General features: G+C 46.7%; 1 protein-coding gene and 1 long non-coding RNA gene across 2 annotated transcripts; one reads left to right on the forward strand and one right to left on the reverse strand.

The window, feature by feature from the left end:
* Positions 1 to 1,033: 1,033 nt before the first annotated feature.
* On the reverse strand, positions 1,034 to 8,436 carry LOC136457764 (cyclin-B2-1-like). Its single transcript, XM_066457767.1, has 8 exons — positions 8,388 to 8,436; positions 8,208 to 8,296; positions 8,068 to 8,121; positions 7,816 to 7,984; positions 7,591 to 7,719; positions 2,990 to 3,079; positions 2,690 to 2,911; positions 1,034 to 1,239 (listed from the first exon to the last, which is right to left on the reverse strand). Exons 1-8 carry the CDS (start codon positions 8,406 to 8,408, stop codon positions 1,129 to 1,131), a joined length of 885 nt encoding a protein of 294 aa, XP_066313864.1. The 5' UTR covers positions 8,409 to 8,436; the 3' UTR covers positions 1,034 to 1,128.
* Positions 6,188 to 6,766, forward strand: LOC136457763 (uncharacterized). The gene is made up of 3 exons (XR_010759803.1): positions 6,188 to 6,392; positions 6,480 to 6,572; positions 6,654 to 6,766. It is a non-coding gene; the product is annotated as an uncharacterized lncRNA (long non-coding RNA).
* Positions 8,437 to 16,166: the final 7,730 nt, after the last annotated feature.

A 16,166-nucleotide genomic window follows, 5' to 3' on the forward strand; every position in this document is an offset into this window, starting at 1 on the left:
TCCAAGCCCTTACGACTGCGAAGGCGGCGGCGGAGGACTCCTAGGCGAGGGGCGACTATGGACGCGGAGGTGTCGGAGGAGAGGATGCGGTCGCGGCTACGGCGATGGAGGCGCCAACGGCGTCTAGGGTTCGGGGGAGAGGAACTGAGAGGGAGAGAGAGAGAGCTGAGCGGGCCGGCTCCTGTTTTGACCCGCGCGGCCGTCCTACGTGACGATCAATGCCAGCGTGGTGGGTCAAAACCAGGCACACGTCAGCGCAAACCGCCTCAATCGCACCGAGGTGCTAAAACTGAATGGTTTTGAAAATTCCAGTGCCTGGACCATACGGTTTTATAGTTGGGGGTCAAAATTAGACCAACATGATAGTTGAGGGGCCAAAAGTGGACTTAATCCTTTATTATATTGTATATCACCAGCAAAAGACATCTCTTCCCTCACCCTTTTTTATCGACATTAAGTTTGTGCAGTCGCCTCATCATCTTACAACTTTTATATTGTGCCACATCTAATGCATATCTACACTACTGGAAACTCGCATTTTTCTGTGTGTGCGAAAACACACAGAAAATGCGAATACCGTCAGAAAAATATTTTTCTGACGGTGTACCCTCAGAAAAATACCCACGGAAATATAATGACAGAAAAATCTAATTTTTCTGTGGGTTCACCGTCAGAAACAATTTTTCTATGGGTCTCACACGCACAGAAAAATTGTGTTCGCCCAGATTAAAACTATTTTTTCTGTATGTTAATCCACACAGAAAAATAAAATAAACGCACAGAAAAACACATGTTTTCTTTTCTGTCGGTCTAGTTGAACTCACAGAAAAATTCATTTCGCCCAGATTAAAAATAATATTTCTGTGTAGCCAGCCTCACAGGAAAAAAGAGTTAAACACACAAAAAAAATATTTTAAAACAGTAGCAACAGTATATTAAAATATATATTGTCCATACAGTAATTTCATGACACATCACAACATATGTGTCTAAATGTTCAGCACATTCAATGGTACATAGATGATGTCCAAATGTTCCAGCATCAATACATTCAAATCCCTCAGACTAACCAAGATTTAGCTCTGGCTAGTTCTTCATGCGCTTGTCCCTGATACTATTCAACTTTTGCTAATTCTTCATGCGCTTGTCCCTGGGAGTGACCATGGCAGTTGAGTCTGTCACATCCTGCAGATCAAGCATTGACTGAGATCTCATGAGAGCTAAGAACTGCTGGTATGACTACAAAAGTTCAACAAACCACAGAGCAGAGAATTCACAATTAGAACCTTTGCTGACACTGAAGTGAAATAACACTACCAAATGAAATCAAAGTAGCCCAATTGGAGAATCTCCATCATTTTCCCCGTCAAAAAATAATATGTCGTCTTTGTATCCCAGCACTTTCTAAGACTTAAGATCTCGCAAGGTTCTTTCTAAGATAAAGCTAAGTGAAGACTAGAACATACCTCCTCAATATTGTTTGGGATATTTTTCTGACAATGAGATCCAAAAATTGCAGGCCTCTCATCGGTTATCACAGCCATTTCATTGTGACTGTTAGTGGCCTTTCCTCCAAGGCCTGTCATTTCATCAACTTTTACTGGGACTTTCACCGCTTCAGCCAAATTCTTCTGCCGCTCCTTATTATCCTGCAACGACTTAAATGCTTAGTAACAAATATTTATCATATTAAGGAACACTTGGTAGACATAAACAATATAGCTTCTACTCACATGAGCTTCTGGACGAGCTTCTTTGACATTGTTGGCATGCTTTCTTTCCATAGGTCGCGGCTGTTGTTTTCGAGCTTCTTCAATGCATTTCTTTTTTCTCTCCTTTTCCCTCCTTTCCTCCTCATCCCTCTGCCTCTTCCTTGTTGCCACATCAGCACCTCTTTTCTTCTTCTGTTCCTGTTCCTGTTTTTTCTTCAGCTGCCTCAAGTGCCTTCACTCTGACATCTTTTTTCACTACAAGACAGAAACCCCATTTGTTAGGGAAGGAAACTTGATTCATCACAGCCACTCAAGAGTAGTACAAAATAAAAAGTCACAAGGCATAGTTAGGGAAGGGGAGAGCAGCGCGGCACGAGACTGGGATTTCATGCTAGCTGTTTTATCTCAAAAGTTATCAACATGTTGCTAAAAAACATTTAAGCTCTTGTTCTGATTCGAGACACATGTTTTGTGCTGTAAACACAAGCAACCTTAATACACTTTGAGAAAGCATAGAACACAGATTAGAACTTAGGGCAAAACCAAAATGTCACTGCGATACAGGAGGTAGTATTTGCTAAGTTCCTCTAGACTTCAGTGATGGGGAACCAGAAAGGATATAGTTGCATTTTTGCAGTAATAATCTTTGTCTGCATTAAGTAAATGTTATTTACTCACTAAGGTAGTATATATGGATATCATCATGATCAAGTGTACACCATCTTCTAAAAAAAGAAGACTGTGTGCAAGGATTTGCAGAAGTGGGAGAAATAATTCAAAAGATTACAAACTGACCAACTCTGTCATGTTCCACTTATGTAGAAAGGATATAAGTGCAATTTTGCAGTAAAAGATCCATGTCTGCTGTAAGGAAATGTTACTTATTTGCTTCTATGATCATTGTACGTTTAGATAATGCAGTATAAAAGAACCAAGCATGAATTCAGTGTGAGTGCAAATTGTATTTAGTGGATTACCATTTCTAGAATTTGCCCTTTTGTGTAGGCACGGTCAGAAATGAGCACAAGGTCCTCAACAACTGGAACTGAGACCTCCTCATATTTGCAAGCAAGAAGCATAGCTGTGACTCCAACCAGTTGTAGCTTCTTCCTTGGAACCACTTCCTTTTCCAAGAATCTATCTATTATGTTTACTGTAAGAAAGAGTGTCTCATCCATCAGATCGAACTTGTAGTGAACCTGGCAAAAGAACCAGCAAAAATATTAAAACATGCAGTTTCAGATCAGAACAATTTGTAAGGTCCATGCTTTTTGTACCTCAATCAGCCAGTCAATCAGAATTGCTCTCATCTTTGAGTTTATATCTTGTTGACTGGACATGTAATCAGGTCTTACGCAACTCTTAGCCTGCATAAAGCACCACATTGGTAATACTGAAAAGATAATAGAAGCTGCAATAGAAAAGTCCAAGATAGTAGAAGCCTGCGTAAGTCTTTGTGAATGTAAGATTAGTCGGCAATAAGTTTCATTCTGGTGACCATGATTTGCTTCAAAAATACTGAAGGAACCAATTTTAGTAGTACAAAGACATTATGAACTGTTGTAGCTTTCACAGTTGTATAACAGATGAAGCAGTTCCAATCGTACAATGCAGTGATGATTTTAGCGCAGCATAACTTTCCAATGTGTTGCACATGACAACTAGCACAATAGTTACCTATTCCTGGCTGTGAGATGGACCAATGTGCTATATCAGTATCATCCGATTCAAAACATGTAGACATTTTTTTTCTTTAGATTAGTTGCTTAAAGTGCATAAAAGATGATAATTAACATTAGGCGTGCATTTCCACATTATACCATACTGCAGTTAAGATTCTTGTCTGAAGTAGAATGATCCTTACAGGTTTCTGGTCTAATTTATTCCACTACGTAGAAAACGATTTTTAGCAACGGTTCGATTTTTTTTGTAGGGGCGGCTGGTGATGGAGCCGCCCCTACAGTGACGTGCTCGGGTGCCCAGACACCAGCCGCCCCTACAAATGGAACAGCAGGGGCGGTTGGTGTTACGAGCCGCCCCTACAAATGGGGTCTGATTTGTAGGGGCGGCTCAATCACCAGCCGCCCCTGGAAATGCTATTTGTAGGGGCGGCTGGTGATTGAGCCGCCCCTACAAATGACCCCGTATTTATAGCTCCGATTTGTAGGGGCGGCTCAATCACCAGCCGCCCCTACAAATGGCCCCCATATAAAACAGAAGCAACACCTTCTTTCTCCTCGGGTCACTCACTCTAACCCGTGAAAGAAAGGTGGGGAGGCCTTGGGCACCTCCCAAAAATTGCTCTACTAAGGGGGGAAGGTTTTGGTCTCAAATCCTTTGGTGGAGAGGTTGTAGAAGGTAAGAAAATGCTATTCCACACTTTTTTGAAGTTTTAATGGTTGGTTAGTGAGTAATTAGAGTTTTGTTTTCTCTCTCTTATATGGTGCTTGAGCTATTTATGAGCAAATTAGACCCAATTTTTAAATGTACTAGGGTAAATTAGGGAGGGGAACAAGATCATACCCTTATTTGGTCCATGTTTCTTGATAAGCCGGAGACCCAAGAGGCGGTATCAAGGATACTGAAATATGCTGAAGACAAAGAGACGGGCTCATTCAATCCTTCCAGAGAGAGGGACGAGCTTAGCCTTGGCTTGGGAAACAAGGAGCACACAGGCCGCACCAGGGGGCTAGGGAAAAGGATGACCTGGAAGCAAGGATTCGAAGAGGACAGGCACATGTATAAGAAACATGGCCGAGACCGGGAGACTAGTCTTGAGCTCCAAGTGAAGGCTCTAGTTGCAAAGGCGCTGGAGGAGCAAGGAATGTCTACGGAGCCACGTATATTAGTGACGCCGCCGGGAGAACTGGCATTAGTTGGCAGCCCTCCGAAAGTTCCTAGCAGCCAAGGTTCCACTGCAGCCACAACCCCAGTCGATCTCATACGGGAACCTACTAGTTGCACCTTGGTGTTTCTCAGCGGCCGACAGAACACTGTGATGGAGGTGGCAACGGGTGTGGCACATCCTCCCGGTGGCTTACACCACAATAATAAGATACCGCCGGACTACACTAGGGTCGAGGTGCATACAGTGAAGCCCGAGTTCATGCAGTGGAGGATAGACTATGCAACTCCCGAGGGGCTGGTGTTACTCGAAGACGTTATGGGGCAGTTCATCCTCTAGCACAAACGGGATATTATATTAACTGCTTCTTCGCCGCCTCCCCCTCTCCCAAATTTGGAGCGAGTTGTTGAGGCCGGGGAGATATTTTCACCGTCTCGTGACCCCCACATTCCTGAGATGCCACATTCTTCCCTGCCTCCTATCGAGCATGTGCCTGATGAGATGCCACAACCATCTCCAGCTCGTACCGGGCAAGTGCATCATGAGATGCCATAGTCTTCTCAACAAGCACAACCGATACATGAACAATGAGTGCCTCCTGAAGAAGGTGATGCACAAGAAGATGAGGACGTGCCTGAATGGGAACTCCAAGAGAAGATTCCAATCAACATAAGGCCAGTTTATGTTCTGATCAAAGACGTCTCGTCGGTGTCCAAGTGGTATTCCCATGATCAGTTCAAGCCTGAAAACCAAGTTAAAAAAGTCCCATCACGGGGTTCTGAGGAGGCCATTAGTAGCAAACTCCACCAAATTGCAAAGCAGTATCCAAATGTTGATGCCATCGAATGGTCAAAGGATTGCCCAAAAAAATATGAAAGAGGCAAGCCCTTCCTACCAAACCGGGACATCCAGCGCCTACCACTTGGAATGAGAAGGTTCCATGATTGGTACTTGCGTGTTCTCCCAACGAGCATAGATATCATACAAGCATGCTTTCCCACCGGCACATTTGGAAGCCCAGCCGGGAAAATTGTCTTTGACTTCAATGACATGCACACATGCTTTCACCTGGGAGAAATGGAGATGAATCTAATTCGCACGTGGTGCCTGTAAGTCCTTGTCCTCCTGATATGATATGAATGTAATCTTTGAATTTTGTTGTAACTAACCCACGCCGTGATTTGTAGAATGCAAGTGCACATTGTCAAACAAATGCCAAGTGTGAAAGCCGGGTATGTAGACCCTCAAGCTATAGCCCAAACAAATTTTAATTACCCTAAACGGTGGACACTGGATGCCAAAGAGCTAGCAGCTGCAAAGACTCTTCGGGAGAAAGAGCGCATCCGTAGTGCGAAGCTAAGGGAAGAGTCCCTTAAGGTTGCGGCATACATTGCCTTGGCTTTCAAAAATCTCCAACACCACTCTTCTATATGGCTACCATACAACTTCGAGTAAGCTCAACTCTATACTTAAAGCTTTGTTCGATATATTTCATTCGATGCAAAAGGGCTTATCTAGTTCTATGATTAAATCCATGCAGCAACCACTGGATTTGTATAGCCGTCGATGTCGGGAGGAGCATGGCATGGGTCTTTGATTCATTAGATAAGGACACTGTGACATACAAAGACTTCATATCGATTCTCAAGACGTATACATATCGACAATCCTCATTAGCTTATATGTTTGTATACATACTTGTAACATTCACTTTTGGATACTAACAAGTTGTATTTGCTAAAATAATTCGAACAGGGCATTTAGGTTCTATGTCACTAATCATCATGGAAGGCATGATCCAGCAAGGAAGGAAAAGCTGGCTATAAAAACACTATGTGCGGTAAGTGTAACTTACTTCTTCAGTACTCCGTTACATGGCTATCAAAAGCATTACTTAACATTTTCATATGCAAAACACACAGTGCCTCAAGCAGAAGCCTGGGAGTGTACATTATGGATACTATATATGTTCTATGATGGGTAACACCGGTGCCTACAGGAGACACCCCTTAAGGGTAAGTTTGAACCTCTTCACCCGTAGTATAAAAACTTCGTAAATGGTATGAAATACTAAACCAAAACTTGTTTTCTTGTAGTGGAGAGAAGAGAAAGGAATGAAAAGAGACCCATACAAGGATGACCAACTCTTAGAGCTCGTCGGCGACCTTTGCAACTTCATATTGGACCAGATTGTACACGTCAGAGGCGCCTACCATGACCGAGAGTCTGAGTTAGGTACAAATCCTCAGTACCAACACCTTCGTGAGACTGAAAGGCTAGCTCTAGGACATTGATAACAATGTGTATGGAATTTGTATATTTAATGATGGATTGTATATATTCATGTGAATTGGACTTGTAATTGTAGTTTATAGAATACTCTTATGCTTGTAGTCGCGGTCGCGGGGTGTTCGGCAACGTGAACGCTGGTCACGGGGCGTTCGGCAACGCGAACGCGGTTCGGAACGTTGGTCGCGGGGCGTTCGGCAACGCGAACGCGGTTCGGAACGTTGGTTGTGGGACGTTCAGCAAAGCGATTTTGAATTGAAAATTTGATTTTTTTTTGCGGGAAAACGTACCGTAGGGGCGGTTCTAGATTGAACCGCCCCTACAAATACCTGTTTGTAGAGACGGCTGGTACTACAGCCGCCCCTACAAATCGATTTATAGGGGCGGCTGGTAATAAGAGCCGCCCCTACAAATATATTTGTAGGGGCGGCTGGAAACACCAGCCGCCCTTACAAATCGATTTGTAGGGGCGGCCTGGGAACCGTCCCTACAAATATATATTTGTAGAGACCCTTGCGTAGGAGCGGCTTGGCATACCGCCCCTACAAATGGTCTACAACCGCCCCTAGAAATGTTTTTTGACGTAGTGTTCAGTTTCGCAAAGGAACTTGCTCATTCTTATAAGCACATTATAGGTAAAGCATCTGCGCATTCGAGATATTCATCCAAAAATTCAGAATTCATGATTTGAGATTATTATCTACCAAAAAGGAACAAGATAAGCATCGTCTGACAATAAACCACCTCATTTTCTCTGTAGAACTTGTAAAGCTCTTCAACATATTCTGTTGCTGCAAGCGGGTTCCCCGAGTCTGCACTGTCAATATCCATGAGCGATTCATCTTGGTTCATGTCCTTGTTCTCTGTCTCACCCTGCATTGCCAAACATAACAGTAAGCCAGAGCCATGGCAAAGATGCCCAAAACCCATCCATTTCTGAGCAAGAGCACAAATCAGAAGTGCGAATACCATGTCGATGTCACTGTCACTATCGTCGACCGGCTCGTAGAGTTCCACGTCGATATCAACGGTGCCATCGCCGATTGATTCCTTATGTTGATCAACTCCGGGTTCTAGATCAGTTAGGATCGGCTGACATTCAGGATGCTCTTTGCTCGCCAAGGAGGCAGCAAATTTCCTGAACAACCAAAGCATACCCAGATCAAATCAAAGCCTGCAAGAAACGTCAGAGGTGCAAGAACAGCTAGCACGCGTCCTAACCTTGTCATGGGCCGACTGCTTGGCAACGCTGTCTTCTTTTCGTCCCTTCTCTTCCTGGAGAGAAGAAAGGAACGCCACGGTTAAACAGATTTGGACCCCAAGAACCACGAAAAAAACACGATCTTGGGGCAGGAGATTACTGCAGCATGGGCTTCTTGGCGACGGCGCAGGGGTACGGGGCAACCTCGACGAGGTTCTTGATGTCCGTGAGCGCGCGCCGGCTCCCCATCTCTGCACAAATCAGGAGATCAGAAACCATGGGCTCGCGACGCAGCAAACAATCCAAGAGAAGACCAGCCCGGGCAGCCGCCCGCACCCACCTCGGACGCCTGGCTCCCCATCACTGCGATACAGAAGGGGGAGGGGAGGGGCACCCACCGGGGAAGAAGAAGGGGGAGGGGAGGGGTGCCGGTGGGGGAGAAGAAGGGGGGAGGGCCGCCGCCACCACCACGCCCCGCTGCCGGCCACCACCACCGCCGCCGCAGCCACTGGCCGGATCCGGGAGAGGGAGGGCCAGATCCGGCCGGGTGAAGAAGGGGGAGGGGAGGGGCACCCGCCGGGGAAGAAGAAGGGGGAGGGGAGGGGCGCCGGCGGGGGAGAAGAAGGGGGAGGGCGCGGATCTGCTCGGTCGTCGGCGGCGGCGATGGATCCGGATGCGCTGCTCGGGTGAAGGGTGAAGAGGGAGACGGATCTGGCGTCGGGGGTGAAGGAGAGGGGCCACGCCCGCCGCGTCGATGAAGAGGGAGAGGGAGGAGGGGAGGAGTGGCGGCGCTGCTCGGGGAGGGGAGGAGCTCCTGCGCTGAGTCGCAGAGGGAGGGGCGCGACGCTGAAAGGAGAGAGTGAGGGAGGGGGGCGCGGTCTACTGCGTGCGTGAGAGGGTGTTTGGGGGCGCGGCGGCCGGCGGGTTAGGGTTTGGATTTTTCTGTGCGTGCACATGTTTTTTTTTCTGTGCGTTTTTAAAGAACCGACAGAAAAGGCCCTGTTTGGCATGGATCCACTCCTAAACTCCAGCAACTCCATCAAAAAATCCAGCCAAACACCCCAACTCCAAAACTCTATGGAGCTGCCAACTCTATGAAGCTGTAGTGCAAATGGAGGTGGAGTTTTGGAGCACCTCTTTTGCTGCTCTATAACCCTCTCTTTTGAACCTCCTCGTGGAGTTGATGGGTAATTACCCACCAATGCCACTGGTTACAGAGAAAAAACGTTTCGCTTCTATTCTCTGAATCTCCCCGCGCATCCCATTTTCCCATTCGCGAGGGGGATCTCCGTCCTGACTCTTCTAGGACCGGCGTCGTTTCCGCCACCGCCAGGCAGACCGGCGGCCGCCGTCCACCCCCGCTGCCGGCCAGCCAAGCCCCGCACCCAGCCGCCCTAGGCCCGCCGCTGGTCTCCTAGCCCTGCCCGGCCGCCTAGCTCCGCCTCCTGCCACGCCTGGACGAGGCCCGCCGCCTGCCGCAGAACCCGCCCTCTGCTCCGGATCGACACGGCCCGTCGTTTCGCCATGGCATTTCCGTCGTGGGCGGCTCTGCTCTTCGCGGGGGTGCTCGTGGTGTTGGCGGCGCCGGCGGCGGTAGCGGGAGCGGGAGGAGGGAGCGTCTGCTCTCCGTGCCCGACGACTTCCCGGACCCCGCGCGGAACCTCCCCTATGGCCAGACCTTCTTCGGCCGCCCCTCCGGCCGATACTCCGACGGCCGCAACCTACTCGACTTCTTCGGTAACCTCCAACTGTCTCCTTGCCTTACGTGTTTGTTATCAGTGCTTGCTGCTCGTCCTCGCCGTCGTTCGTCCTGATTAATGGGGATGGAATCTCCATGACTTCGCCGTCGTTCGACCGGGTTCAAGCGCAACCGGCATTCTGACGAAGAAGAAGATAGGGTGGAGAGGCTGACATGTGGGGACGTGAGTTGGCGGTAACAATGGCAATTCATCCTAAAAGTTGTCTTTTTGGAGCTGAAGGTACCCTCCCAGCCAAACACCTCCATCAGACAGTTCCATCTCCACCCAGAGCTGGCTCCACCTGGAGTTATGGAGTGGAGCTGCTCCACCCAGAGTTGGAGCCATGCCAAACAGGGCCTAAATTGCATTTTTCTGTGAGTACTGATTTTTTCCGTGTGTGTATTGTCACACATACAATTTTTCTGTGGGTTTTCGTATTTTTCTGTCGGGATATTTTGGAACCGACAGAAAAATGCGTACCGAAAAAAACGCACAGAAAATTTTATCACCCACAGAAAAAAGCGAGATTCCAGTAGTGCTAGAAGCCCTCTTAGCAGCATATTGCATGAGCATGTGTGCTCCTGCTTTGACCAGGCCTACGTAGCTTTTGTGATGATCACAGGCGCAAAAACAAGCAGTAACGTATCTGTACACTCTTCCCTTGATATAGCGTTAGACATTAGTGATGGCAAAACGCCCAAACATGACGGCACACACGCTCTGTGCATCACTCTGCTCCAACTTATTTTTCATATATACCGTGACCGTCTCTCACTATAAATACTAATCTGATATTCTTATGGCTTGTGGCCTTGTGTTATCATGTATAAATTGCTCTCTCTCTCTCTGCTTATCACTGAGGTGGACTGGGCTTTTTGGGTTCGAGGCTGCTACGGACGGCCCGGCCCATATAGGATCATGGGAAAACACAATTGCAAAAGCTCATTCGATTTTTCCTACGAACGCATTGCTTGAATTTGTATTTGGACTTGGTCCATAGATCTAGGTAGGCCTGGCTTGCAAGGAATTCTGAATGACAAATTGCATCGACAGTCTAAGATACGAATTAAACTCTATTAAGGGCCTGTTCGGTTCCCGGGGACTGACGTCCCGGAACCGTTCCGGCAAGGAATGTTTATTTAAATTGTATGTAGCAGATTTCAACAGGAATCGTTCCGGACAGTATCAACTCCAAACGAACGAGCCCTAAAACAGCTCGATTCAACACAAAACAGCTCGATTCAACACAACACAACACAAACACAAGCTCGCGTGATTACTGACTTCAACACTAAATACTACAACACCGTGGTAAAATTATTCTGCTGCTACAATCCCTTGCTGACTCCTGTTACAATATAGGAGTACTTGTATATATACCAAATCAATACCTTTTTCATCTTTTTATATGAAAAGAAGACGCAACGCCAGATCGAACGGGCAACCATGCTTGCAGAGCAGTAACAAATAATCAGCTGATCACCGCCAAACCACACCTGGCCAACTCACCGACGCTTCCCTCCCGGCTCAGCCCTTCATGACGACGGAGAATCCACCGAGTGCGATGATGGCAACGAGAGGCACGACGGAGGCGCAGACGACGCCCGCTCTGAACGCCCGACTGCGGCCTCGGCCTTGCTGGCTGGAGCTGGCCAGCCAGCAGGCCGTACCGACTTCGCCAAGCCCGGCAGCGAAAATTCCGGCGAGGGTGGCGTAGTAAGCAAACCTGTGCTGCTCGAAGACCACTCCGTGCGGCGATCTGTAGAACGCGGTGGCCGCATCCATGATCAGCGTGGCCAAGCCCGATGAGCACAGCCAGCGCTGGAGCTGCATGGAGGTGCCGCCGCCTGCAGCACCCGCAGCTTCGCTCGGGCTTATGCCGATCGAGACGGCGGCACCGTCGTCGCCGTTGGTGCGGAACTGCAGGGTGGTCGACATGGCGGCAACGCGCGCGGCAGCACTTGCTGGTGGGGGTGGGGTGGGGGTGGGGGGGGGGGGGGGGGGGGGGGGGGGGGCAAATTCATGTCATGGTTCCACCCGGGAACCAAAGGTCTATTTATCTCGGGGGGGGGGGGGGGGGGGGGGAGGCAAATTCATGTCATGGTTCCACCCGGGAACCAAAGGTCCCGGAGCAAATTCATGTCATGGTACATGTCATGGTACCACCCACCCGGGAGCCAAAAGGTCCCTATCCGGCTGGGCGGGGATAACCAATCAGCGTCAAGTGTTCCATCGAAAATGTGGGTTACCAAAGGCAAACCGTGTGAAGCGATGGCAGCGAGTCAAGCGTAATACGGCCAAATGGAAACGTGGGTTGTTGTAAGGCCAAGAGCGCAAAGCGAATGTTTTGTTTTGCAGCAAGTCAAGCGTAGTACGATCAAATAGAAATGGATCAATGCTAAAAACTCAAACAGTAGGAGGTGTAAACCCGGTGGGGAGTTGGGTCCCCGTGCGTTCATCGTTCCAGTTAGGACAAGTACATTGATCTTATCCGTATATAGTTTCACGTAGTGCCATATAATTTTAAGACGGTTTAATAGACAAAATATACAATGGTTATTTTAAAAGTTATCTTGTAGTAACTCGTAGTACCTTAATTTGTGTATAGAATAAAAGTAAAGTTGTGAGTTGTATGGTAACAATAACTCATACAATAGAACAATAGTTGTCTTATAGTCCTAAATTTTAGCTCATAAACAATCACCGCTTTCTCTTTTCCTCTCTGTTCCCTCCACATCAGCAAAAATCTTACTTACACTGCATGAGACGGCGTACGAGACAACTGACGTGTAGCAATGTACCTACCCTTAGTCCTTCCCGTCGCTGGGGTGTTTGATGCTTGTGACTAAACTTCAGATCGGATGCTTGATACTAATTATAAGTATTAAATATAGACTAATTACAAAACTAATTGCATAAATGAAGGCTAATTCGCGAGATGAATCTATTAAGCCTAATTTGTCCATGATTAGCGAATGTGATGCTACAACAAACATATGCTAATCATGAATTACTTAGGCTTAATAAATTCATCTCGCGAATTAGTCACGACTTATACAATTAGTTTTATAATTAGCTCATGTTTAGAAAAAGTCGTACTATAAAAGGAGATACAATGCACAAGCTTTAATGTGTAACCAAGTGCTCATTTACCCACCAAATATCTTTAAAGCCTTAGCCAAGACAGCAAGCTTGGCAATCCTATCTTTTGTGCTGCCTGGCAGGTGAGGCACTGCCGCATTGAGGCGAGGCACTGCCGCACTGAGGCACTGCAGCAATTCAGGCGAGGCACTGCCACAGTTCAGCCACGGCACTACCGCGACTTACTGACCGTTGGGAGCCGGGGTATTTATACCTTCTCCTCTCTCCCACAACGGTCACCGGTTCAGATCGACCATTTCATTCCCAGGTGCGACCAAAGCAGCTCTCTCTCTCCCTCACTCACCATTGGAGCCCCTCAAGCTTATCACTTTGATTCTATTCCAAATCCAAGAGAGTTTGAGCCTCCAAACTGTATTAGAGAGAAGCCCCAACTGTTCTTCAACTGCCAAAGCACTTGGTTCGCGTTCAAACCAGTGGATTATGTTTGTTACTCTTGGAGCTTGCTCCTAGCTGGCTAGAGCGTCGCGGGAGGTTTGTAATCACCTCAAACAACTAGTGAAATCACCCCTCATCTCAAGAGTTCATTTTCTTGACTTGAGAATGAGGAAAAGGTTAAAAGAGACCTAAAGCCTTTGTGGCAACCTCAACAACGTGGACATAGGCAAGCCTTAGTGGCGAGCTGAACCACCGAATAAATCGGGTCTCACTTGTGTTCTTGTGATTTGCATTGCTTTACTTGTGTTTATGGTGATTCTAGGGTTTGATCCTGATCTACTTGTTCTTAAGCTTCTGCTATGATTCAAGTGGTGGAATAGGTTCAACACTACCCCAGAAAGCTCAGTAATTTACCTGATCCAATATTCCTTGGGTAGTTTTTGAATTATAGTTCGAGCTTGTCTACAGGCGCAATAGTGCTGCTTTTTTAGTACGACAATGCTGCAGTGCGGCAGTGCCGCGCCTATACTAACAGCAAGTTTGAGTTTTATTTTAAACAGGCATATTCACCCCCTTCAGGCGACATCAAGGTCCTTTCAATTTTTAATTTCTATTCTTATATTTTTGTATTTGGATTAAGATTTCTATTTCGGTTACTCGGGGTTGGAGAGATCTAATTGGATTAAGATTCCTAGTTGTCCATATTATTATATTTTTCCTATTTGGATTAAGATTCTTATTCACCAGAAAATCGGAGAGATCTAATTGGATTAGGATTCATAGTTATATAGGGCTATAGGTGGTTTTCCACGTTCACAAAGTTAGTTAAGGGATGGCCGGACAAAAAAATAGGTGGAGATAAATTTTGCCTCTTTATTATTACTAGCAAATATGCCCGTGCATTGCAACGGGTATATAATCTTTTATATGGTAATTGTGCCAATAATAAGCTAGCTTTTTTATTTATATTGTGTTTGGTCCAATCTTAAATCAAATAAATTTAAGGCCCATAATATGCTAATGAAATAAAAGATTAATCTCGCATGAGAAATTGACAGAAGATTGAGCCAACATAAATAGATAGTTGTTATGTGAACAAGCTCAGACGGCCATGTTATGATATGTGTGCTGCAATGCTAATACTGACTTTGCACCTCCAAATTAAAGCGACAAAGGTGAGAGTGAATAACTAGGGACCAAGGGATTGAAGATGAGTGAGTGGATGAGTGGGACAGTCAGAGACAGAAGAAAGAATTTTTAGGCTTTAATATAAGGCTACCAAATATGAAATAAGAAAAGAAAATGAATACTAAATCGTTTTTGAATCTACATAACACTCAGCCACTACTTGTGTGCAGATCATTTAATAAAATTAAAAAAAGAAAAGAAAAGGAAAAGTTAGAATAGATAGGTGTGGTTTTCTATTCAGCGGCCCATCCAACCCACAATAAATATCCTAATCCCGCTTCTGTTCTGTCTTACGTTATATGTAGACACAGGCGTCGCCAACTCTTCTTCCCCTCGCTGTTTCGCTTCCACGATGAGATGCACGGTCTCATAGCTCTTTTTTTCTCTTCTTATTACTTCATATTTTTATGAAGCTAACAAAACTGGTTTGGCATTTTTCTGATTTTTTATAAATTTTTAGTGAATTTTGCAAGATCTTTGTTTTTATAGAAAAAGAAAAAAATGAAAGAAAAGAAAAAAAGCTTGCATGGGCTTGGTCTGGCCCACAGCGAAGCCGGCCCAACTACAAGGATTCAACCCAGGTTGAAAAAAGAAGCCCACATTTTTTTTTATTTTTCTATGAATTTTTGGTGAATTTTGCAAGATCTTTGTTTTTATAGAAAAAGAGAAAAACGAAAGTAAAGGAAAAAGGCTTGCATGGGCTTAGTCCAGCCCACGACGAAGCCGGCCCAACTATAAGAATTCAACCCAGGTTAAAAAAAAGAAGCAGACCTATTCGGATATGGACATTTTACATCAGGAACTCCGATCTATTTAAAAAACTATTAAGGCCCTCTCACTTTTTCTTTCTCTCTAGCATCTTTACATCTGGAACCCCGTATTTCTTTCTATTGTCTTCTCCGGTCCTTATCTCGGCAATGTTAACCTAACCGTGGGAGGCGAGACCGAGCCGATATTGGAGAGGGCTGGACGAAAACAAAAAACCAGAAATTTTACCTCTTTAGTATTAGATGTAGATATAGATATAGGTATAGGTATAGATATATGAAAAGAAGACGCAACGACGGATCCAACGGACGACCATGCATGCAGAGAAGTAACAAATCAGTCGATCAGCGCCTAACCACACCTGGCCAACTCGGCAACTCACCGACGACGCTTCCCGGCTTAGCCCTTCATGACGACGGAGAATCCACCGAGAGCGATGATGGCAACAAGAGGCACGACGGAGGCGCAGACGACGCTTGCGCGGAATGCGCGACCGCGGGCTCGGCCTCGCTGGCCGGAGCTAGCCAGCCAGCAGGCCGTCCCGACCTCGGCCAGCCCGGCAGCGAAAATTCCGGCGAGGGTGGCGTAGTAAGCAAACCTGTGCTGCTCGAAGACCACTCCGTGCGGCGATCTGTAGAACGCGGTGGCCGCATCCATGATCAGCGTGGCCAAGCCCGATGAGCACAGCCAGCGCTGGAGCTGCATGGAGTTGCCGCCGCCTGCAGCAGCGCCCACAACATCGCTTGGGCTTATGCCGATCGAGACGGCGTCGTCGCCGTTGGTACAGAGCTGCAGGGTGGTCGACATGGCGGCAACGCGGCCGCGCTTGCTGTGTGTGGGGGATGTGGGCGGATGGGGCTGAGTAGTATTTATCGCAGGGCCGGTGC

This window comes from Miscanthus floridulus, chromosome 6, assembly GCF_019320115.1.
Source record: "Miscanthus floridulus cultivar M001 chromosome 6, ASM1932011v1, whole genome shotgun sequence".
NCBI classification, from domain to species: Eukaryota; Viridiplantae; Streptophyta; class Magnoliopsida; order Poales; family Poaceae; genus Miscanthus; species Miscanthus floridulus.

Excerpts from the sequence above, each read along its gene's own strand:
- LOC136457764 (XM_066457767.1), bottom strand. The coding sequence starts at position 8,408 with ATGGGGAGCCAGGCGTCCGAG. Across the intron at positions 7,985-8,067 it reads AGCAGTCGGCCCATGACAAG|GAAATTTGCTGCCTCCTTGG; the intron begins GTTAGGACGCGT and ends TTGGTTGTTCAG. Across the intron at positions 7,720-7,815 it reads GTGACAGTGACATCGACATG|GGTGAGACAGAGAACAAGGA; the intron begins GTATTCGCACTT and ends TTGGCAATGCAG.